At 47.3% G+C, this 23,240-nt stretch overlaps 2 protein-coding genes across 8 annotated transcripts in view; one reads left to right on the forward strand and one right to left on the reverse strand.

Moving 5' to 3' along the window:
* The window catches only part of TIMP3 (TIMP metallopeptidase inhibitor 3), a 55,987-nt gene extending 38,825 nt beyond the window's left edge, over positions 1-17,162 (forward strand). Inside the window, exons 2-5 of the mRNA XM_016161649.2 lie at positions 4,116-4,198; positions 11,522-11,633; positions 12,306-12,427; positions 13,285-17,162. Of these exons, the coding sequence (XP_016017135.1) occupies positions 4,116-4,198; positions 11,522-11,633; positions 12,306-12,427; positions 13,285-13,482 (515 nt within the window). The 3' untranslated portion in view covers positions 13,483-17,162. The remainder of the gene's footprint in view (positions 1-4,115; positions 4,199-11,521; positions 11,634-12,305; positions 12,428-13,284) is intronic.
* Positions 1-23,240, reverse strand: part of SYN3 (synapsin III) — a 400,752-nt gene that overhangs the window by 246,646 nt on the left and 130,866 nt on the right. For all 7 annotated transcript variants that reach the window (XM_036236074.1, XM_036236076.1, XM_036236073.1 and 4 more), the window contains 2 exons: positions 20,973-21,129; positions 19,014-19,103 (listed from right to left, as the gene is read on the reverse strand). In XM_036236074.1, the coding sequence (XP_036091967.1) occupies positions 19,014-19,103; positions 20,973-21,129 (247 nt within the window). The remainder of the gene's footprint in view (positions 1-19,013; positions 19,104-20,972; positions 21,130-23,240) is intronic.

Raw genomic sequence — 23,240 nt, forward strand, 5'->3', positions numbered from 1 at the left:
TCTAAAAATTATTTAAAGAAAGATAATCCTATAGCGATATACCTTTACATCTGAATCCTCAGGTGTATGATGTGTTTAAGAGGGCCCCACAAATATTTACCGATCTATGTGACAGTGACATAAGCACACAGAACCTGGTCAGTTTCTTCTTACCCACTTTTAAGTTAAAATACTCTTTCCTCAGTTTCCTTTTGAGCGCCATGTCCCCCAGAAGCCCAGATTCCCTTCTTAGGAGCACGGGAGGCTCCGAGACAGATTCAGACTGTACCTCCTCCCCGTTCGTCAACTAGTGCTCTGTACCTTGGCAATCAGCCCTCTAGCCGTGAACTTTTAAACTCTGTCTTCCTGCTAGACTGCACTCTGTGGAGGTAGGAAAGGGGACTTCGATTTCTTGTTGCCACCCTCACCAGCACCCAACCCAATTTCTCGGACAGCAACTCAGTTCACACCCATGTTGGCGTGGCTGCTGGAGGACATGGGGCAGACGGTGTGGGCCCCTGTCCAGCACGAAGGGGGAATAAAGAGAAGCAGTGTCAGCCAGCCCATCTGTAAAGCTGGCTGCTAGCCGCCACATCAAGGTGGCGGGAATGGCCCAACACGCTGCCAGCTCCCAGTTTGGAAACTGTCTCCTGTTGTACTTGGAGCGCCACCTGCCCACACCCACCCTGTCCACTGTGGCCCCCAGGCCAGCACATGCCTCGGAAGCCCCCTGATTGCCAAAAAGGAAAGTACAAAATAGCCCACACTTGAATTGCAGAGGAGAAACTGGAGCAAATAAAGACATATTAATTCAAAGACCAAATAGGCGGATTTGGGGTTGGCCAGCGATTTTACTTTGGAAGGACTTTATGAATCTATTTAGGAGAGCAGAATGTTATTTAATTTTAGCTCAGTTTTGTTTTTGCAAGGAAGATACTGATGTGGCCTCTAGGCTGGGCCATCTCGGCCTCAGGCTTTCTGGACCATGTCCACGGGATCTGGGGATCCCGTTTGGTCCTAGTAGCCTGCCTTTAGGTTACACGTGGGCGATCAGGTGGGACAGGTGTCTGTGACGATGGCTGCCCCAGGCACTTCTGTTCTGACCTGCTCACGTGTGCTCTCCCATCTCTCCCTGAAATTCTGCAAGGCCAGAGTATTGTGATGAGTTTGCTTTTCTTCCTATCCTAAGGCAAACCCCGAGCCCTTAGCATATAGTGCAAGTTTGAAGCCTAAAGATACTCTAGGAGGGACAAATATAATGGTAAAATTCACAGTAGTGGTGGCAATATTAATAACAGTGATAGAAGACACATGGGGCTCGGCTGGGCCACTGTTCTCAGGACTCGTTACTTAACCCTCGGGGCAACTTTACGAGGTATTGTAATCATTGTTTTCATTTTACAGATTAGGAAATGAAGGCACAGAGAGATTTTGTAACTTCCCTAAGGTCACACAGTGCCAGTGCTGGGATTTGAACCCAGGTAGTAAGGCTCCAGAGCCCAGGCTTTTCAATGCTTCCTATGCCATGTTTCTGCTCCACTAGTAATAAGTGCATCACTTGTAAGCCACGGGAGGGGCACTAGGCCAAGGCAATCAGAGAGATTTAGGAGGAAAGAACTACAGGGACATGGGGGTTTGCCTGAGGCCACATGGTAATGGTGGAATTCAAACTCAGATGTGGCTTCCTGACTACAAACACTCACGCTTTTCACAGAACTATTCTCAGATGAAAAGGTTCCAAGCTCAGGCCATTTCAGGGTAAGGAAGGAATTGGCTCACTGTGTGTGCAGAGGCTTCCAGAAGTACCTAGGTTTATGAGGCAGGTCTGCTTATGACATGTGATGTCTAAATGAAGTCAAGCCATTTTTTTGAGCCAGGAAAGGGTAGATGATGCTATTTAAAGGACCTTTTTGCTATTTTCCTCCTTAAGCAAAGACTCATTCCCTCGTTTACCTTCTGTGTTAATAAAGCAGCAGAAGATGGAGCCAAATCAATTCAGGAAGAGTCAATAGAAAAGTCCTGGCAGATATGCGTTCTGCCCAACAGTGGAGCTGTTACAACCTGCCTGTGGGAGTTAATGGAGAGGAAATGGTCCCTGGGCCTCTGGGAGGATGGCTTCCTGCCGAGGATGCTGCTATGAAGTTAGATACAGAGGTGCAGGCAGAATCTTGAGGGAGCCCGGCCTGGGATCTTGCCAGCTTCTAGTTTTTACAGCAGACTTGGAAACAGCCCGTCTCCTCCTCCCAATTTGAGCTGTCTCAGCAAAATTGCTAACTTTGCCAGTAAGCTCTGTATTTGCCATCCTGGCAAGAAGGTCTGGAGGGGCCGTTAATTCAGCTGAGTCCTGACTTCATGTCTGACTGGGAAAGTAGGATCCAAGCTCACTTGGGAAGGAACAGGACAGAATCCAGTTGGGATGGGGGAATTTGGTTCCTAGTAAAGAATTTTTTTATGAGGTTAGAGTCAATGAATTGAGAAACATGGTGGGACATGCAGAAATGGGGAAGGATAACAGAGCGGCCAGAAAGGGCAGGTGTGGTGTGGTGTGGTGTGGTGTGGTGTGGTGTGGTGTGGTGTGTGGTGTGATGTGTGTGTGCGTGTGGTGGCAATACATGCAAAATCTATTCCATTCTGGTCAAGGTTTTAGCAGGACAGGATGTAGACCCCCTTGATGGAGACTCTCTTGCCCCTCTGGCTGCCCACCCTCCACACTTTTGTTACTGCTTCTTGTTAGTAGATGACTTTTTCTTTGGTTGAGCCAGTGAATGTGACTTCTATGCAATTTCTGAATTTTGTCCTCAAGACCTGTCCTCTGGTTTTATAAATCTCCGAAGACAGCTATTGGGTGCTTCTTTTTCGCAAAAAGGGAAAAAGAGAAAACCTCGCCTTATGTAATCATAGAGTCAAGCCCTCTCTTCCCCATTGAATGTAGCAGTGCCTCTCTCCCAGCCTTCATCACACTGGGTCTAATTATTTTTGTATTCATAGGCAACTAATATTTACTAAGAAACTCCTTTCTCCCAGACACTGTAGTAAGAAATTTCATAGGCTCTTTTGTTTAATTCTTATTCCAATTCCCTGGCGCAGGTGAAGTTATGCCCTCTTTACAGATGAGAAACTTGAGGCTCAAAAGGAAGAAGTAGCTTCACTTCTCTGTCATTTTGTATAATTCAGATGCTAATACTGTCCTTGTCAGGTGATTGTGAAGAGTAAATAAGCGATATGTACTATTGCACGTAGTAGGTAGGTATACCGTGGGAGCTGTTTTTCTGGTAACAGTCCTTCTGTGGTCAGCCCATTCCATTTTTGGCAATGGTGATAATAATGATGATATTAGCATTTATATAATGTATACTACGTCCAAGACACAGTGCCAAGAGTTTCACATGCATTATCTTGCCTAATTCCTTTAATTTAGGTAGTTGGTGCCATTATTATCCTGGTTTTATTAGAAGAGGAAACTGGAGCGCAGAAACAAAGTTACTTGCCCGCTGTCATAGCAGCTGTAAACAGCCGAGCTGGGATTGGAACAGTTCAGTTGGCTCCTGGGCCACACTCCCAACCACTCCCTCCTCCACCACACCCTCACCGAGTGACACTGTCCCGCAGCCTTTGGCATCAGAATACTGACTGGGGCATGAAGGGAGGCCGGGGTGCATAACTACTCTGCGGATATGTCAGGACATGGTGAATTTATACATGCAAAGGAAGAGCCCCAAAGGAGGCTCAGGAAGGGGTCCTGACAGAAAGACAGCAGGCCTGATAGACCATGGGCATGTGAGGTGGGCAATGGAGGGAGGGCAAGAAGCTCTAACGGGTGAAGGAGATTTTAGAGTAGGGTGAAACTACAGAGTCAAGAGACCTGCCAGGGGTGAATGCAGCCTAGAGAGTTCCAGGGCTGGCAATTGTGAACATTTGGAGTGATAACTAGAATGAAGACTGCCTCCCCTTCCTCTCTCCCCACCCCCAGTGTTTCTCATCTGAATTCTTCCTCTGGTAAACACGGTTATCTATTCTAGCTGGCTCAAAGGTAAGAGAGCAATGCTAGGCACCCTGGGGGCTGGATGTCCACTCCAAGATGTGGAATTCAGGCCTCCCTAACCTCCTCCTTGTCTCTGTCTTGCCTTTTTCTGCAGTGATCCGGGCCAGAGTGGTGGGGAAGAAGCTGGTGAAGGAAGGGCCCTTTGGCACGTTGGTCTACACCATCAAGCAGATGAAGGTGAGTGACAGCAGCCGGTTCTAGGAGGGTTTCTGGGTTTTTTTGTTTTGTTCTGTTTTTCCCAAAGAGGCTTGGCCAGTGGTTTGGAACCAAGGTGTGTGTTTGCTCAGTGTCTGAGCCCCAGTCCCAGCCCCAGCCCCAGCCCTTCCGTCCTGCTGGGGAGGATGTTACTGAGGCAGCAGCAAGAGATGCGAGGGATGTGGGGAGAGTGATGGCTGCTTCATCCCATAGCCAGAGCAGGTGGAGTCCCTCAGAGACAATTATTAAGAGTCTGGGCTCTGGAACCAGACAGTAGACAACCTTGTTATCTGGTAGTTCTGAGACCTTTGCTAAGCCACTGCCCTCTCTGGGCCTCAGTCTTCTCATCTATAAAACAAGGGAGTTGGACTAGGTTGTCTTGTGGGCACTTTCAAGCTCTGACTTTTAGAGTTTCCACAATGCCTATAGGTCTTCTGCAGCCACCGAGGTTGCAACTTAGCCCTTGACTCTTTACACTGAACTTGCGCTGATCACAGAAACCTCACCCTGAGGTAGGAACTGCACCCTTGTTGCCTATTTTCCCAGCTTTAATTGTCGTCTTGCATCTCAGCTAGTCAGCACCCTTTACTGAGCACGTTTACATAAAAAACATAGTCCGGAGCACGTCACCACTATGAAGCACATCAGGGAAGTCCGCCTGAAAACAAGAGCATCATATCCAAAACCCAGAGAACCTGTTTCCTGGTCTCGGCCCCGCTCCTACAGAGCCATGTACCTTGGAATTGCCCCCTTTCCTGGGCCTCGGTTTTGCCGTCTGTTAACAGTGTGGGGATTGGTCCATTGGGCTTGGTCCCCCTGAGAGCCCTCCGGCTCAGCCATTTCAGGATTCTAAGTGCCCTGGGACACTGGCCGTGTTACTTCTAAGCGGGAGCTGCTCTAGGTGCCGGAAGGGAATACTTAGGTTTGCCTCAGCACAGAGGGTGTGGGCTTCACTCTGAATAATTTGGTAACTGGTCCGTCACCCCACCTTCATGAGCACCTCCCTATGTGTCCCAAGAGCTGTGGGAGCGCTGTGTCCCAAGAGCTGTGGGAGCGCTGTGTCCCAAGAGCTGGGGAGGCCACTCCGAGATGGGATTCCTGCATTTAGGGACTACAGTCAGGTGGGGGAAAAAGACGCAGGTGCCTGACTCGTCTGAAGTCCAAGATGGGTGCACTCAGGCGAACTCCCAGCCCCCTTACTCATCGCTCATAGTCTCATCCCCAGCAATTAGGCAGGACCTGTCATGCAACAGGGACTTAGTGAATGCGAAAATGGGGGTGAGACCCCATTGGCCTGGACTCCCTAGAGGAGACAAGCCTTGACACCAGGCAGGGAATGAGTGCAGGGAGGGACACAGCCCACTGGTGGTACCCACAGCCCATTGGTGGTACCCATCCATCCCAGAAGCCGACCTCCAGGCCTCACTCTTCCTGCATCCTGAGGCCTGAGGTTAGATATCCTAAGTTTGTAGAACCTGTTGCTTTGGATTCAGTTTTGGAAATGTCCACAGCCTTCTGATTATGTAACGTCCAGAGTCAGCCCTGGCCCGTTGCCCTTGGCTGCCCAAGCTTGGTCATGGGACCAGCTTATGTCTTCAGATGGCCATGGGGAGAGAACAGTAGGCAGGGGTGGGGTGGGGGGGACCAATAAGAGCACAAAAAAACCCCAAAACCCGCTGTGCAACCCCTGGCAGCTGGCGAGTGAAATGCCAAAGTATATTAGACAAAAGCAGAGGTTTAGGAAGCACATTTTCCACCTGTTCTGGAACAATCCTTCACATTCGAGACACTGTGCTCAGCAGAGAGCTGTGAGGATGAGAACTGGGAGGCAGTGGTTCCTAAGTTTGCCTAGCTGCCCTCTTTCCTTCAGGGCTTGGATGCCAGGATGGTCAGAAGCCCTTCCCGGGGGCAGAATGTCCCATTCCCCCTCACTGGTGCCAGACCAGCCACTGGGGGACGGTGGGAGTGTTTAGAGGCCAAATAACGCTGTTCAGCCATCAGCTTCAGAGCACACACCCCCGCTCCCGGGATGCTGTCCATCTCACCCAGGTCCATGGAGTCAGGGTGCTGGACATTAGAAATGAAATTTCTCATTTTACTTCTGACAGAGGGTGCTGGACATTAGAAATGAAATTTCTCATTTTTCTTCTGACAGAGTCATGCATTTAATTAAAGACAGATCTGGTTCTCTAACTGAGGTATCAGGATTCCTCCCAATCCTGTGTGTCATTTATGACTCCCCAAATCTCCCTGCCATCTTACTTTGATCATTATCCACTATCTCTAATGCCTTTTATTCACTCTGTCCCTCCTACTGGTCCAATATTAGATAACCCATAGAACTGGTTATGGCCCTAGGTACCAGTCTACTCATCAGAGAAGATGCGGGGTATAGGAGTAGACCATCCGACTCCTGCCCCCACCGCCTTCCCTCTCCCCTTTTGTACTTTATCTGTGCTTAGCACTGTCCTTCCAGCTGGAGATACAACGATAATATTTTTATAATGAATAGAAGATTCTGGACAAGTAATATTTATTGTGCATTTGCTATATTCTGCTAAGCCTTTGCATGGCTCAATCCTCACAACAACGCTATGAAACAGATACACATTGTCAAGGCCATGTAACTAGAAAGCGGCAATTCAGAGCCAAACGATAGTCTTTGCCTACTAGGAGATTTCAGAGCAGTGGAGCAGCAGGTGCATTCATCATTCCTACCCACTTTGGGGACTACCCCCCCCATTTGTACCTAGTTCCCTCAGGGAATAAACAGAAGTTAGCTTGATTGAGTTTGTGAGTTTGTCCTGTAGCAGTGTAGCTTTTGACTGACTTGCATCTGTCCTGCAAAGGGTGTATCAAAAAAATCTTTGTAGGAGGGAAGGGGGAGAGGTGAGAGAGACGAGCCTGCAAGAGTTTTGGCACAGGTCCCTGGGGCGCTTTGTTCTAGCGGATTAGAGCGTCTACCCAGAGAGCGAGATGGAGTAAGCAAGGGCTCCTTTAGAGCAGAATGTGAGAGTTCAAGACACCCTGTCTGACTTCTCTCTTCATTCTCAGAGTTCCCCCTACTCCTCCAAAAAAACTTCTCACTCAGATGAAAGAAAGGCAGACCCTCTCCCATATGCTAATTCCACAACCTCGGGACCTTCTCTTAGGCACATCTTGAGTGTGCAGAGACCCACAGGTGTGTGATGGGGAGGAGGGTGTTAGAATGTTGAGGGAGCTCATTGCAAACCCACACTTGGAGATTAGCTGGAGCTGAGCCACTGGGCTGTGGTACAATGGTGGAAGTTTCTAGAATTGGCCGCTCTAATCTTTGGGGAACTTATCTCCTATCAGGACCATGAGAAAGCAGTCTGCTCTGCCAGGGGCTGTACTTTGTGCAGTAGACACATGTGTTTAGGCCAGCTGCAGGAGACAGCACATGGGGGACATTTTGTCCCAGATGGCCCTGGGAGGGTCCCATGGGGAGGCCTGCTGGTCATGTGCTGTGCATGTCCTGACCCTGGCAGGATAGATCTGCTGGGCAGTTGGAATGCTTGGCCCCCAGGGACTTCCTTCCTTCAGTGGTTTGTCTAATCAAATGAGCAATAGCAGGATCTCGCCTTTGAAGCTCCAGCTGGAAGCCTCTCCAACACGCCTGCTCCAGCACACAGGGAGCCCTCTCCTCCTGCCGCCTGTGACTCTTTATGCTCTGGGTCTCTCCTTAGCCCTTGGCAGAGACCAGCTCCGTTCTCGTGTGCTCTGCTTCCCCAGCTATATGGCCCTTCTGCAAGAGAAAGGCCATCGCTTGGCTTCTCAGTCGATGAACAACTGCAAAACTCAGTTGCTTGGTGTGTCTTTGAGTTTGAGATGTAAAGCTGCAGGCAGCACAGTGCTGATCTTCGGAAAGTGTGCCAGAAATATCTGACACAATGGTGGCGTTTTATGCTGTCCATGTAGAGTGAAGAACAGACATTCCATACGAGATGTGCGAATTCCCTCAGACTCAGAAACTTCTTTCTCAATCTATCTGTTCCTTCACCTCAAAGGACGCTAACTTCTTAGGACTTTGTGTGGATACTCCCAAGGTGGGAGGCCCAGGGACTTGAGAACCCAATGTGAGGTGTACACACACACACACATACATACACGCAAACGAATATTATTCAGCCTTAAACAAGAAGGAAATGTCATTTGTGACAAGAGGATGAACCTAAAAGACATGCTAAGTCAAATAAGCCAGACGCAGAAAGACAAATACTGTGTGATCTCACTTTTATGTGGATTCTAAAAATGTCAAATGCTTAGAAGCAGAGACTGGAATGGTGGTTACCAGGGACAGGGAGGAGGGGGCCATGGGGAGCTGTTGGTCAGGGTACAGAGGTGCAGTTATGCAGGGTGAATACATTCTGGAGATCTAACGTGCAGCGTGCTAACTATAGTTAATGATACTGTACTGTAGACTAGAGTAGATCTTAAGTGATCTCAACACACAAAAGTAACTGTATGAGGTGAGAGATACGGTAACTAGCTTGATTTTTGTAATTACTTCACAATGTACACACATATCAAAACGTCATGTTGTATACCTTAAATAGATATACTTTTTAGTTGTGGATCAAACTTCAGTAAAGCTGGGGGAGAAAAAGAACAACCCTCTCATGTCTGCAGTTCCAAACCAGCTTTAACGATTTGCACCAAGAGATGAGTTTGAGGCAAGACGCACTCATTACTAACTGGTTTTAAGCTGACCTTTACCGAATGTTGTGCACCAACATTCATTTAATTCTCAAAAGCACCTTATGAAGTAGGTGCTTTGCCCCATTTTACAGATTAAGAAACTAAGTAGTTTTCTAAGTGGCTAATAAACAGCAGAGACAAGATTCAGACTCAGTCTGTCCCCTCACTGTACTGGTTAGATTAGATCACCTTTAACACCCTTTTCCAAGTCTGAGAGTCTCTTAAATTTGTCAAACCAATTCTAGGTCTCTATGACAATTCTAGGTCTACAGATCACATGACACATTAGGGTTAATATTTAGGCCAGGATAGGATTATTAGAAAGAGGAGACAACAAAAAGACAACAACTCTGCCTTTACCAGACAATAACCATATTGTTATTTTCACAGTTCACCCTACAAGGTGGCACTGAGTTTGCCAGGCCCAGTCATTTGTAACGTGTCATAATTTGGACTCTGGGTGCCAGTGCCAGAAGCTATGTTAAAATAAGGGTTCCTGTAAATTCAAAAGTACCAGTGATGCCAAGCTGATTTTGATGAGTCAAGTTCTTACTGACCAGTTGAAGTTACTGGACTCTAAACATGGGCTTGGTTCTTCCCCACAAAGCAGAGATGAGATGGAGGGGAAGGACTGATAGAGAAGGAAACAAGGCTCCAACAGGCTGGGCCTGAAAGACCTAGAGCAATACCGAGTCTAAACATTTGCCAAAAACTCAAGGATCACCCACACCAAAATGAGAAGGTGCTGGGCTCAGAAGTGAGTGTGCGAGATGTTCTTCGAAAGCCACACTTGATGGCATGCACACAGCAGCACTCGTGAGCACGGTTCCTGTTAACCCAGAGAGGCACCATCTATCACTGGCAGGGGTGGGGGGGGGGGGCCGTTGGGTATTTGACACACCCCTGCTCCCTGCAGCATGATTGAAAACTGAGTGTGGACAGCACTTCTCACAGCGCTTGGCTGTGTTTCCTCATTCAGTGGCGAGTCTCATCAGAGAAAAGGGGTTAAGAAAGGGGGCCAGGTAAATTAAAACCATCTCCATTGATGGTTGCTTCCCTTTAAAAGGCGGAAGCTCCCTAACTCTGTCGCTCCTCGTGGACCACCTACCCCCGCCAGTCAGTCGCCACTTAAAAGAAGACTAAGAAAAAAACAGTCCATTAGATCAAACGGGAGTCACTTAGATGAGACACCAATGAGGTGATGTCTAGCTTTTTATTAATTACCATAAGTAAATTAATAATGCATGCCAAGAGCTGAAGTGGAGACATTGTCCTATTGTACACCGTTGGGATAAGCCCAGAAGCCACCAGCAGTCCAGGGCTTGTGGACTCTGAGAACTGGAGGGATAATGGGACTGGGCAACACCCCCGCCATCTCACCCTGTTAACAGAGTTGTCTGGACAGACCCATGTAATGCTCATGGACTTGACCTGGCATCACCAAGGGGGTTCGGCCTCCATTATACCCACACCAGTGGCTCTGAGAGCAGGCTGATAAAGGAGGCACAGTAGTCATAAATGGCATTTGCCTGCATCAGAGGCCCTGGGCATGAACTTGTGAGGCTGCAGTGGGAAACGTCGTAAGATAATGGTAAAGAGCAGGGACCCTGGGTCAAATTTCCCTGCTTGGATCCCTGCCATTTACCAACCACATAGCCGCCTTCAACAAGCCATTATCCTGCCTGGGCCTCAGGCTCCTCATCTATAAAATGAGAATAATAGTTCCTGCCTCATACAGCTGTCATGTGTTAATATTAGAGCGGAATTTCTCAATCTTGGTACTGCCGGGGCTGGACAATTCCTTGCTGTGGGGCTGTCTTGTGCATCCCAGGATATGTAGCAGCATCCCTGGCCCCTACCCACAGATGCTAGTAGCAGCCCCTCTCACCACCTCCCATTTGCAACAACCGAAAATGTTTCCTGGGGTGGGGATAAAACTGCCTCAAGTTGAGAACTACTGTATCAGATGTTGTAGATAAAAATGCCCAAAGATCGGCAATTTCATAATTTTAAAGTGTTCAGTTAACAATCTAGGGGTATCAAACAGATTTATATGCTTTATCTGGGGTAAAAGAACCCAATGCTTTCATCTGATGCTCAGAAGAATAAAAGCATGGAGAACCCCTGGCCCGAGTTCAACTTTTGGTAGAATGACACCTGCCTCCTAGAGTTCTTGTGCGGGTACAGTGAGGCGAACGTGAGAATGCTTTTTTTTTATGCTGGAAAATGTTGCAAAGATGTCACGACAATGCTGGCTGGCTGCCTTCTCGGAGCTCCGGTCCCGAGGTTGGGGAGGCAGGCAGGACCCCATTCACAGCACGTTTGTCTTTGGATATCTATAAAGGTATTGGGGTTTGAGAAAAGTGTCTCTGGAGGAGAGCGTTGTGGAAGGTTTCTCTGGGAAAACACAGTGATGGCTCAGTCAAGAGGAGACGAGGTGGCCTCATCTGGAGTGAAGGACCTGGGGTGCGTAGGCTGGTGACCAGCCACACGATGGCCAGTTAGGGGACTCAGATTTCAAATCATAGACCCAATGACAGCATGCTTTCCGAGGCCCCCTTCTCACAACAGTCCTCTCACTCACAGATGTACCGAGGCTTCACCAAGATGCCCCACGTGCAGTACATCCATACGGAAGCTTCCGAAAGTCTCTGTGGCGTTAAGCTGGAGGTCAACAAGTACCAGTACCTGCTGACAGGTAACAGCTAACTCTAGCATCTAGGCCAGGGTTTGGTCAAGGTCCACCTCAGGATAGAGAAGGAATGGTTGACTCTGAAGTGTCCCAAGAACATTTGCCATTGCCCAATGACTTGTCAAGAGTACCTAGTCTTGAGTCCATCTTGCTGAACCAGTGTTGGGAGCTTAAGGCTCCTACACTGAGGCTGAGTTTTTGTCTCAGCCTCACCACTGAGCCTGTAGAAGAATTTTCTAGTTTTTTGCAGTCTCTTGGCTCTACTATAAATTAAAAGAGACTGCCATCACCTTTTCTTCTTTACCTCATAGTCAACCCACTAGGTCTGTCTTTGAAAGTCACCCGCCTTTAGGTAGTCAGTATAGGAAAAGAAATAACAAAACCAAGAACCATCGATATAGGAAGTAAAGAATTGGTCTCTAGTCCCAGCTCTGCTGCGTCATGGTTTGAGACCTTCTGCAAATCACTTAACCTCTCTAAGTTCATTTTCCCATCTGGAAAATGAGGATACAGTTATCTTAAAAGGTGTTGGGGAAGATGAAATAAAATCACAGGGTTGAAATGTACTTAGCACGGTACCTGACCTAAGGTGGGTGCTCAGTAGCTGTGAATTTGTTCCCTTCTGGCTGGGCTCCAGACAAAACAACGCTTCCCTTTCCATGCTCTGTCCTCCTCCAGGGCGCATCTACGATGGGAAGGTGTACACAGGACTGTGCAACTTCGTGGAGCGGTGGGACCAGCTCACCATCTCCCAGCGCAAGGGGCTGAACTATCGGTATCACCTGGGCTGTAACTGCAAGGTAAGCCAGGCAGGCAGGGGAGGGTGCTGGCTCACAGCCCCAGAAATATGAGTCTCTGCTGGCCTGGGAAGGGAGTGAGTGTGGGGCCAGGGCAGAGGGGCAGGTCTGAGCTGGGGGGTGGTGAGGAATGTTGTCCCCTGAGCAGCTGACTCAATGGTGGCCCCCACCACGGGTGGAAGAGCTGATGCAGGCCTACTGATACCACCTGCTGCAGAAAGTGACTCTTCAATGAGGCCTGACTCCTTGACCCAAGGCACACAGTTTTGCCCCTGTGGGTGGGAGTTGGGCTGTTCTCTTACTTGATTCTGACGACTCTGTGCAATTTTAATTACTATAACCCCCATTTTGTAGATGAGTGAATAGAGGTTCAGAGGCCTTAAGTAAGTAGCCCTCGTCTATAAATCTCATTTCCAACCTGGAGCAGCTGGACTCCGAAGTTTATGCTTTTAACTTTTCTTATTCCTTGACTCCCTACAACAGCTGAGATCTTTCATCCTTGTTACTATTTGAGAGAAATAGCTCTCTCAAATGTCTAATTCTACCACTTTCTGGATGTGTAACCTGGCACAAGTGACTTAACCTCTCCGAGCCTCTATTTCCTTATCTGTAAAAGGGAGGTTTATCTGTTATGAGAATTAAAGAGAATAACATAGCAGCACTTAACAGAATGTCTGGCATACAGTAGTTGCTCACTAAGCGTTAGCGAGTGTTATTCATGTTACTTTCACTTAGAGACTCATGTGACTGGGCCCCACCTGCAGAGGTCCCAGGTTCTGAATCCAGACTTGGGCAAGGCTCAGGCTCGGGTCCACCATGGCAGATCTACCAACCAACCGATGGCTATTGTCTAATTGCAGATCAAGTCCTGCTACTACCTGCCTTGCTTTGTGAGCTCCAAGAATGAGTGTCTCTGGACCGACATGCTCTCCAATTTCGGCTACCCCGGCTACCAGTCCAAACACTACGCCTGCATCCGGCAGAAGGGTGGCTACTGCAGCTGGTACCGAGGATGGGCCCCCCCAGACAAAAGCATCATCAATGCCACAGACCCCTGAACGGCAGACCCTGCCCCACCTCCCTCCCTCCCTCCCCACTGAGCTTCCCTTGGGACACTAACTCTTCCCAGATGACGACAATGAAATTAGTGCCTGTTTTCTCGCAAATTTAGCACTTCGAACACTTAAAGTCTATGCTGTCCTATGGTGTTTATTTGGAAACATCCTCCTGGTCCCCTACCCCTACCCCCTTTTGGGTTTCGACATCACCCATTTGGACCCGGGAATTTTTGGTGCCGTGCCAGAGAGAATGAGGAATGTACACTCCTCTCCTTCGTGATAACATAATCTATATTTTTTTAGGAAAATGAAAATCAAAAAACTACCCCATTTGGGCATTGTAGTACCTACCCCGCTTTCCTCTTCCCCACCTCGTCATCACCCAGACCCTCCTCCCTTTGCCCTTCTTCTCCTCCCCAGTCCTTAAAAGACACAGACAAGGAAGCTGCTGAAAAGCCAACTGTTTCAGAATCAGTCAAGGGCAGCAAGCAGACAGACTCAAGGTATGCAGAAGACCTAACACACCGAGGAGATGCTAATGCATGTCCCAACCAGACCATGTCTGTCTGCGTCTGCATGTAGGAGTGTGAGAGGGAAGGAAGAAACTTTAAGAGAGAGTCTGAGATGATGTAGCACACACACAATTCCCCCAGCCCAGAGATGCTTGGGTTGACCAGATGTTCCTGAGTCTGCAGCAAGCAGCCAGGCCAGAATAACAGAACTTTCTTAATTGGCGAAGACTTAAACATCTGCCTGAGGTCAGGAGGCAATTTGCCTGCCTTGTACAAAAGTTCAGGTGAAAGACTGAGATGAATGTCTTTCCTTTCCCTGCCTCCTACACTATTTCCTCCTGGAAAACTCTTCAGTAGATTTGGCCAGGAGCTTGCCTTTATGTAAATTGGAGAAATACACACACCATACACTATCCACAGATATAGCCAAGTAGAATTGGGTAGAGAATACTATTTCCGAAGTAGTGTTTAGCTCACCTAGGAGGATGTGTTTGTACACACATTTGCATATACCCACACGGGGACATAAGCTGATATTTTTACAGGACACAGAATTCTGTTCAATGCTGTTAAATACGCCAATAGTTTATCTCTTCTATTTTGTTGTTGTTGCTTGTTTGAAGAAAATCATGACATTCCAAGTTGACTTTTTTTTTTTTCATTTTAATTAAAATTTGAGATTCTGAACACCCTCGGCATTCCTCTAACTGGGGTCATCTGACCTTTGTCCCTCTCCTTTTCTCCTGCTTCATGTTTGGGGCCTTCATTTAACTGCTTTACTGGCTTGGCTCAGATGGGAGATGAGAGTCAGTGTGGGTCAGGGGCCTGGGCACAGGAGGGAAAGCTGTAGATTGGCCTGCCAAGGCTAAACGGCCACCTTGACTGGGTTTGGGGACAGCTTGCCCCTCTTACTCCAGTGCACTGGTGGGTGAATGCCACCTGCTGAGGTCCTTACCTCAAGGATTTAAGTTGGTGGTCACAGGGGAGGCCTGACTCTGCAATCGGCTGTAGGGATTTTGTCGTTGGTATTATTCTGAAATAAAACTATAATATAAATTCCCCGATTAAATAAAATTATTTTAAGTTTTAGTGCTGAAAATGAGATGCTGAGAGTGGGCAGTAAGGTATATTTTACAGAATTGGGGATGGTAGGATGGTGACATTTAACATGATTGCTCTCTTTTTTCAGATTATGGGTATTTTTCCTCTGTTAGTGTCTGTATCTTCAGTTCATTCCGCTTTAGGAAACAGAGCTGCCAATTAAAACAGGAGAACAAAAAGAAGCAGACAACACGTTGTAATGTCTTGCACGCACACACGAATGCCCAGGCAGGGTGTTTGGCAGAACCCCAGAGCAGGAAGACAGAACAGGCATCAGTTTCCTTGGGATTGATTTCATTACCTTGTACCTTTCACCTGTGGTCATAACATTCGGCATGTGGGAAAGAGGAGGCGTCGCCTTCTCAATGGGGCAGTGTGAGCAGAGGGAGCTGAGGTCAGCAGGCTAGTGGCTTTTAAGGGGTGAGGCCCCAGACTTGGTGTTTTAAATTTTTCTTTATTTTAACCTCGAAGTGTTACAAGGTGGAACCCCTGATCCAACCCCCACAAGTGCCCTTCCACAATCAGACATCGGCCTCTCCTCCATGAGGCATCTGACCATTCTTGGTCCCTGGCAGGGTCACCTCCACTCACATAGGAGGGACTTGGGGTGAGGCCTAAGCATGAGTCACCTGATGTTGTCCTGCAGACAGGTCGGCAGAACCACAGTCCCATCTGCCCAGCCCTGGCAAGGAGAACAGCAGGTCCCGGGCAAAGAGGTTTCCTTTGCAGAGCAATGTTGTCAGAGGGTGGGTTTGGAGCTTTCTATAAGCTATAGCTTTGTTTATTTCACCTGTTCACTTACTGTATAATTTAAAGTCATTTATGTAGCTGAGACACTTCTGTATTTCAATCATATCGTGAACGTTTTATTTTGCTAAATCTTATGTCATGTGTAGGCTATAATATGTGTACATTGTGTTTAAGAGAAAAAAAAAATTGAAACCCACATGCCGCCATTTTCCTGAATCAAATTCTACAGTGGAATGGAGGGTAAATACTTCTATCGTGCAGGCAGCTAGACTGGCGAATTGGGGACACTAGAAGGAATTAGCACTTGAGACTCCTCCAGCCTCTGCTCTGTCGGCATCCCAGTGCTCTCTGGAGGAAGGAGGAGGAGGGGAAAAATAGCAAGTACGTCCACGTCCTTGCTCTGGACCAACTGGCCCTGGGCAGTCTACGGGGCATTCTCTTTCTTTTTTCCCCATAGTCCCTTTGCCCACCCAATTGGGAAGCTATGATCTCTCCAAAAAAATCCTGGGCCTTGAGAGCTGTAATTCCAGGATCCTTTGGCCTTCCCTGGCCATCTCTTCTCCTTCCCCATCCAGGAAGCGCTACGCCCAGGCTCTGCCTCTCAGGCCAGCGCTCCGTCTGGCAGAAGTAGATAATTCTGGGAGACTCTTGTGCTTCACCCTCATCCAGCCCCAGACCCATATGATGGTCAAGCTACAGCCCACAAGCACCATTTTTCATATCATGGTTCTTGAGAAATTCAAGAAATAAATGATTTATTGAAACAGCTCTATCTCAGAGACACCAAGAGAGACAATACTTAATCCTTGACGATCGTCAATATGGATTACCCTAAAATGACACCCAAGTGTTTGGCATGTGGCTGCCTAAAGTAAAAATATTGATAACTAGTTTTATGTAAGAAAAACTTTGAATATCTGATGGCTAAAGCAAAACAAAATGTGGGGCATGTAGGAGAGGTGGATATCAACAGCCTCCGAATGGGCTCTTGGGAGGTGTGAGGAGGGGAAGAACTTAGGGTCCGGTTCATACTCTGAGGAGAGGGGCTTCATAGATTCTCCCACACCCCCGCCTTCTCCCTTAGCCAGTCTGCTGTCCTGAGACCCAGAAGTGATGGAGAGAAACCAACCAGAGAAAATCCTGTCTAGAAGGAATGTATTTGTTGCTAAATTTTGTAGCACTGTTTACAGTTTTCCTCCATGTTATTTATGAATTTTATATTCCGTGAATGTATATTGTCTTGTAATGTTGCATAATGTTCACTTTTTATAGTGTGTCCTTTATTCTAAACAGTAAAGTGGTTTTATTTCTATCACACACCTGCAGTCTCTCGCCTCTTTGTGTCCTGACCACCGCTGGGGCTTCTACAGGTCAGAGTGGGCCTTGGAAGCTGCTTGGTCCTGCCTGCCCTGGCTCCGCCCCTGCACGTGTCCCTCTCTCCTCGCCTGCAGCTTGGCTCCGCCCTGCCCCAGTCCTTTCCCAGGCAGGAGGGATTTTAGGAGAGGCATTGTAGATTTCCTCCCGGCTGTTCATCCAGCCCTGACCTCCTTGTTCCCTGATTCTATGGCCGGAGTTCTCCACAGCGCTATGGAATCTGGGTCTTTATCTAATTACCTATGAGTGGTACAGGTGTTCTCAGACTGGAGCCCTGACTTGGCCTTCCCTGTTTTCTTCCCAAGAATCTCAACCAAGTGGAAGTGGGGGAAGGCTGCAAACAGCAGTCCTTGAAGCCGAATGCCTGACTGAAGTTCTGAGTGTGGCTCGGCCTAGTGGGGAATGCCAGTAACTTAACAGGCCTCACTGCAGCTGGCAAGGCCCCCCCCAGAGCTCATAGTTGGGGATGTTGCCCTGAATGGGCTGGGTTGGCTGTAGACCCTCCAACCAACTTTCATCCTATTGTTGACAACATTCTAGGGTATAGCTTTGGCCCTATTTTAAAGCGACTCTACTTTGAGCACCTAACATATGCCAGGCATAACACTCTATACACATGATTTCATTAAATCTCAGCAATTAGGCTGTTCCACTGTCAACCACGGTTTTCAGCGATGGAAGCTGAGGCTCACGGAGATTAATTCACCGCCCAAGAGCAGTATATAGGTAGAACTAGGAGTCAAACTCAGGCTGGTTTGGTGATGAACCTTGAATTTTCTCCGCTATGTCCATGCTTTACTGGGCTATGCCATTGTCCACATGCCCTTATTCCAACCAGCACATCCTGGATTCTATGGCTCTCACTGGATCAGATATAAGTGAAAGGTAATCACTGGAAAACCCCTCCATCTGATGAGACTGTTGCCCCTGCCCCCCTCGCAGAGCCTGCAGTCCTACCCGTGTGTCTCCACACAGGACTGTCCGGCTCAGCAGCCTGAGCGTGGAATTCTACAAGCAGGCCACTGCTTCCAGCTGGCACTACCAGATACCCTATTAACTATTCTGATCCCCCAAACTCACGTTCCTTCCCAGACAAGTGTTAGGCCGCGGCCCTGCATTCCTATGACCAGTTTAAGGAGACCACCAATGATGCAAGCGGGCATGTCATGGGCTGTTTCCAGCTGCCCAGAACTCTTTCACCCAGCTTCCTCTAGCTGTGGGACAGAGCACTCTCCACCCCATTCGAACAGACGGTACCCTCTCCCACTCAGCAAATGGCAGGCGACACCACATAATCCAACTTAAGCTCCAACCACTTCCCAGAGATGACCTCAAATATACGCAAAAGTCAGAATATGAAGGGGACACACAAGGAAACTGCCCGTCAACGATCAATGCAAATCAGATATTTCTATTTTTATTAAAATAAGAGTTGAAACTAGGTCTGGCTCAAGTAAAACAGCATTCTACCTCTGAAACAACTTCTACCCTCATCATCAAACTTTGGATCCAACATGCTAGTTCAAGTTGTCCCCTTATTTGCTGAAAATTCCTGATATTCCAAGGAATTCTGTCCACCTTTGTCATTTGACCTACTGCCTAAAATTTCACCTGGAGAGATGACGCTTTCCTTTGGAAAGCCAGGCATTCCACAGGACATCATGGCTCTTCCTTAGAGCCCTGGTGGTCAGGGAGCAGCCCCCGAGCCCACCTACTCCATTCAAATAGACCGAGAACATAAACATTCGGTTGTTCCAAATCACACAAATAAGCAGAGTAAAAAAGGACACTTACCATTGGCTTATGGTTGGGGAAAAACGTTTGCTCCACAAGCGGGAACTTCTCAGGACCCAGGGAATGGAAGATCTTGATAAGCTGAGAGAACTAGGGCAGAAGAGAAGAGAACATTGGTCAACATTTGTTACCTGGTATGGTGAAACCTCCCACTCGATCCCAGGCCTTGAGCATCTGACTCTTGTGCTGTAGCCTACAGGTGTGGTCTAACATGCAGTCAGTTAGAAGGTTTGAGGGACCTCAGATATGATACAAAGGATGGGGAGTCCTCATTTCACAGATAGGGACACTGATGTCCAGAGAGGGAGAGTAATTACATGGTCAAACATGAGTTTTAGAGCTGCCCAGCTCCACTACTTACTATTAACTACATGAGCTTCAGTTTCCTATACAATGGAGAAAGTAACAAAATGTACTCATCAGGGTTCTGAGAATTAAGTACAATGAGCATGTTAAGGGCTCAGCACAGTTGATTATGTGGAAAAACAGAAGAAGTGGACCAATACTATCTATGACTCTTTTAGGACAGTGGCACTTGAATCTGGGATGCCATGGGCCGAAATTTTCAATTAGGGTAGAATGAGGATACCAGAGCCTCAAAAATAGTGGTTAAAGACTGTCCACATCTGTTAAATTAATGCATGTATTCATTCAATAAAAACTGAGTGCCAGCTCTGCAGAGACCTTGTTCCATGTATGAGGGACAATAATAATTGTCACCATTTATTGAGTGTGTACTATATGCCAGCCACCATTCTAAGCACTTGACATGTATTAACTTATAATCCTACCAGAAAGGCCCTATTAGTACCATCATTTTACAAATACGGAAAATAAACTCAGGGAGTTTAAGCAAGTTGCTCGAGCTACACAGCTGACAGATGAAAGATCCTGGGCCTGGGCAGTCTGGCTCCAGAGTCCCTGTTCTCAACCGCTGCCCTACCACCAGGAGACCATGCGGAGAGACAACGAAACCAGAGACAAGCCGGCTAAGAGCTTCGCAGAGCACGTTCTCCATCCCTACAACCTCCACCTTTCCCGCCCCTCCTCCCTGCTTTATTTCCACCTTTGGCACTTATTATATGATGCATTGCTAATTTGGCATATTTATTAATGTACTGCACATGCCTCTTTCCACTAGCATGTAGAAGCCAGGGTTTTGGTCAGATGTGATCACCGCCATGTTCCTAGAAGTAAGAACAGTGCCTGGAACACAGTAGGTGCTCAATAAATATTTGTTGCATGAATGAATTACTTTTAGTATGAAAGCCACAAATGAATGGATAAGCATCGTCCTAGATAGAGATAAGTATTTAGGGGAAAAGTAAAGCAGTAAGGGATTTGAGAGTATTTAGAGGTGTAGAAGGGTGTTTTTTTTTTTTTTTTTTTTTTTTTTAGGAAAAGCCTCTCTTACAGGTAACATTTAAATGGAGACTCAAGTAAATGAATGAATGAATAAAAGGTGGAGGAAATCCAGTCTTGGGGTTGGAAAGAGGGCTTCAAATTCTGGTTCCACCCCTCACTGGCTACACGACTCTGGGTGAGTTCCTTAAATGCTCTGAAGTGGAGTTTCTTTTTCTGTAAAATGGAGTCATGAGCCCACTTCACACAATAATGATAGATTGCACAACAGTCAACATAGTTTTCTGGCATTTACTAAGTGCTCAATAAACAGTGCCTGCTGTTAACCAATGTGACAGAATGTTAGCAAGAAGAGTCAGGTACCACACCTCCGCTTACTACTAATATGATTGTAAGATAACACTGTTTCATAGTATGTTATTATATAGTATTTGTTAGGCAATAACAAGGGAACTGGAATCCAAGTTTCTTACTCAGTTGCTTAAAAAAGACTCCTTTCATTACTGAGGCCTCCGTGCTGGGGAATGGGCCTGCTTCGGGGCCGGGAGGGTCCCTCACCCCCCACTTCACTTCAAGTCAGCCTGGCCCGTCACCTACCACCCACGGCTTGCTGCAGAAGTTGTAGACGGAATAGAGGGAGTTGACGGCGGGCAGCCCTCCATACTGGAGGCCGATGACCAGGCTGCGGTAGTCTTCGCCCAGGGCCATGCTGTAGGCGTGCTGGCGGACCAGGATGAAGTCCGGCTTGAAGGATCTGCCAAGAGAGGCACCGACAGCATCATTAACACGTCATGAACTGAGGGGACACCAGGGCATCAGGCCACAGCCTGCCGGGAAGAGCACTGACCTGGCGTGGTCGCCGCACTCAGGGAACCCTCAGTTCAGAATGGGGATGGGGTGCGGGACTGTGGATGAGGAGGGTCAGATGCAAGCACAGCAAAAGGGCTGAAAATGACTCACGCTATCTTTCGTTTCTTTTTAGCTTATTTTCTAAATGTCCTACACTGAACACGTATTTCATCAGCAGTCAGAGAAAAATGTATCAAACAACTCGGAATCTGCAGGGGCACTACACTGAACGCACCTATTACTGATTCCCTCGCAAGGCCCTGGGATGTGTGGCTTTGCTGCTATCAATGCCGTTTTACAGAGCAGTGCCTTGAGGCTCAGAAGGTTTAAGTCATTTGTTCAAAAAGATGTGCTGCAGGTAAGTGGCAGGCCAGGTCTCTGTAGCCTTGTGGCCCTGGTTCTCAGCCACCATGCAGCATGGCTTCTTCCCTCCCTTGTATATTTCAAGTGTGTCTTGTCCCTTTCAAGGAAACAGATAAGAGTACTAATGCCATGGCTGAGTACACGCTTAGGTCCCTCTGGAGACACCATCCTGATTAGTGCTTGCAAACACACCTGGCATGTCATGGCTAAGATAGGAGCTATTTCTCCATTTTATAGATTTAAAAAAAAAATAAAGAAAAACTAAAACTACAGCTCAGAGAAGTTATGAATTTCCCCAGGTGACAAAGCTGAGAAGCGGAGGAGCCACGTTTGAACTCGGATCATCTAGTTCCAAGTCCATACACTTTTTCCTCCACTGCGCGGCTCCGGGTGGACTGACACATTGTTTAACTCATGCTGCCAAGGATCCATCTGTTTCTGGATTCCTCATTCCTAACTCACATGAGAAAATCAGCCTCACGGTAAGTAATTCACATCAAAATGGTATGATCCATTTGGCTCGTCCAGAGTCAGACATTTCGTGTCAAATAAATTGTGTCTCTTTAAAATAATTCGAAGGTAAATTAAAATAACTCTCAAAGGGAAAGGACTTGCTCCCACTGAAGACGGAAGGAAAGAATGTAATACAGGTACAGACATTTCTCAAATAGTTCTGAGCCTGGGCCTCATTGTACACCCCGGGGCCTGGCGCCATGGAAACAGAGGTGTAATAAGAACGTGTTGAAGGAATGAATGAAGTATGTATTGAAGGAATGAATCGTCACGTCCTCATCCCCAAAGGAAATGGCAGGGGTCTTCCTGGTTAAGTTGTAACTTGTCCGGAGGTGGCCACGTGGACTGCGATATCATGGGTATGGCTGACACTGTGCTGACGGAAACGGTCAATTACGTCACTCTGTGGTTAGGATTAGGGATGGGTTTGAAGCTTGGAATTATTATGCCTATGACCTTAGTGCATTCTTAGAACTGAACCAGTCCAACCCCTGTATTTTACACATGGGGAAACTGAGGCCTGTAGCGAGGCAGTGTCCCAAGTCCCCCTGCAAAACCATGACAGAGCAGAGAGTTGCGGCCAGGTCTCTCCCGCGTTCCTGCTTCCTCCGCCCCACTTTGCTGGCTCTCACAGCAAGGAGGAAGGATAGAAGGAAGGGGCGAAGGGGCACGTGTGTGTCTCTAACAGGGGTCTGAGGACAACGGAGAGCACTGACTTAAAACATAATAATTTTCTGCTTCCATCCGATTTTAAAAGTAATACACGTTCATTTTGTAAAGGAAAAGAAACCTTGCATAACGCAAAGAAGTAAATGAAATTACCTGTAATTCTCAACTCAGAGAAAATCCCTAATAACCTTTCTAAGCGTTTACTTATATGTACATTACAACCCAATTATCTATTTTTTAAGGTATATAATATGCATTCTCACGCTCACAATTGACTTCATGTTTTCTAGTGTTATTTTGCCATTTTCCATATAATATTATAGTGTGAACATTGCCCCTACTACCAAAATATCTTCAATAATATCATTTTTAATGGCCACCTAATAGTCCACTGAATGGATATATCATAATTAAATCAACCAATCATCTACCATTATCAAGTAAGCTACTTCCAATATTTCACACATGTAC

Source organism: Rousettus aegyptiacus, unplaced genomic scaffold (assembly GCF_014176215.1).
Source record: "Rousettus aegyptiacus isolate mRouAeg1 unplaced genomic scaffold, mRouAeg1.p scaffold_m13_p_2, whole genome shotgun sequence".
Classification (NCBI taxonomy): Eukaryota; Metazoa; Chordata; class Mammalia; order Chiroptera; family Pteropodidae; genus Rousettus; species Rousettus aegyptiacus.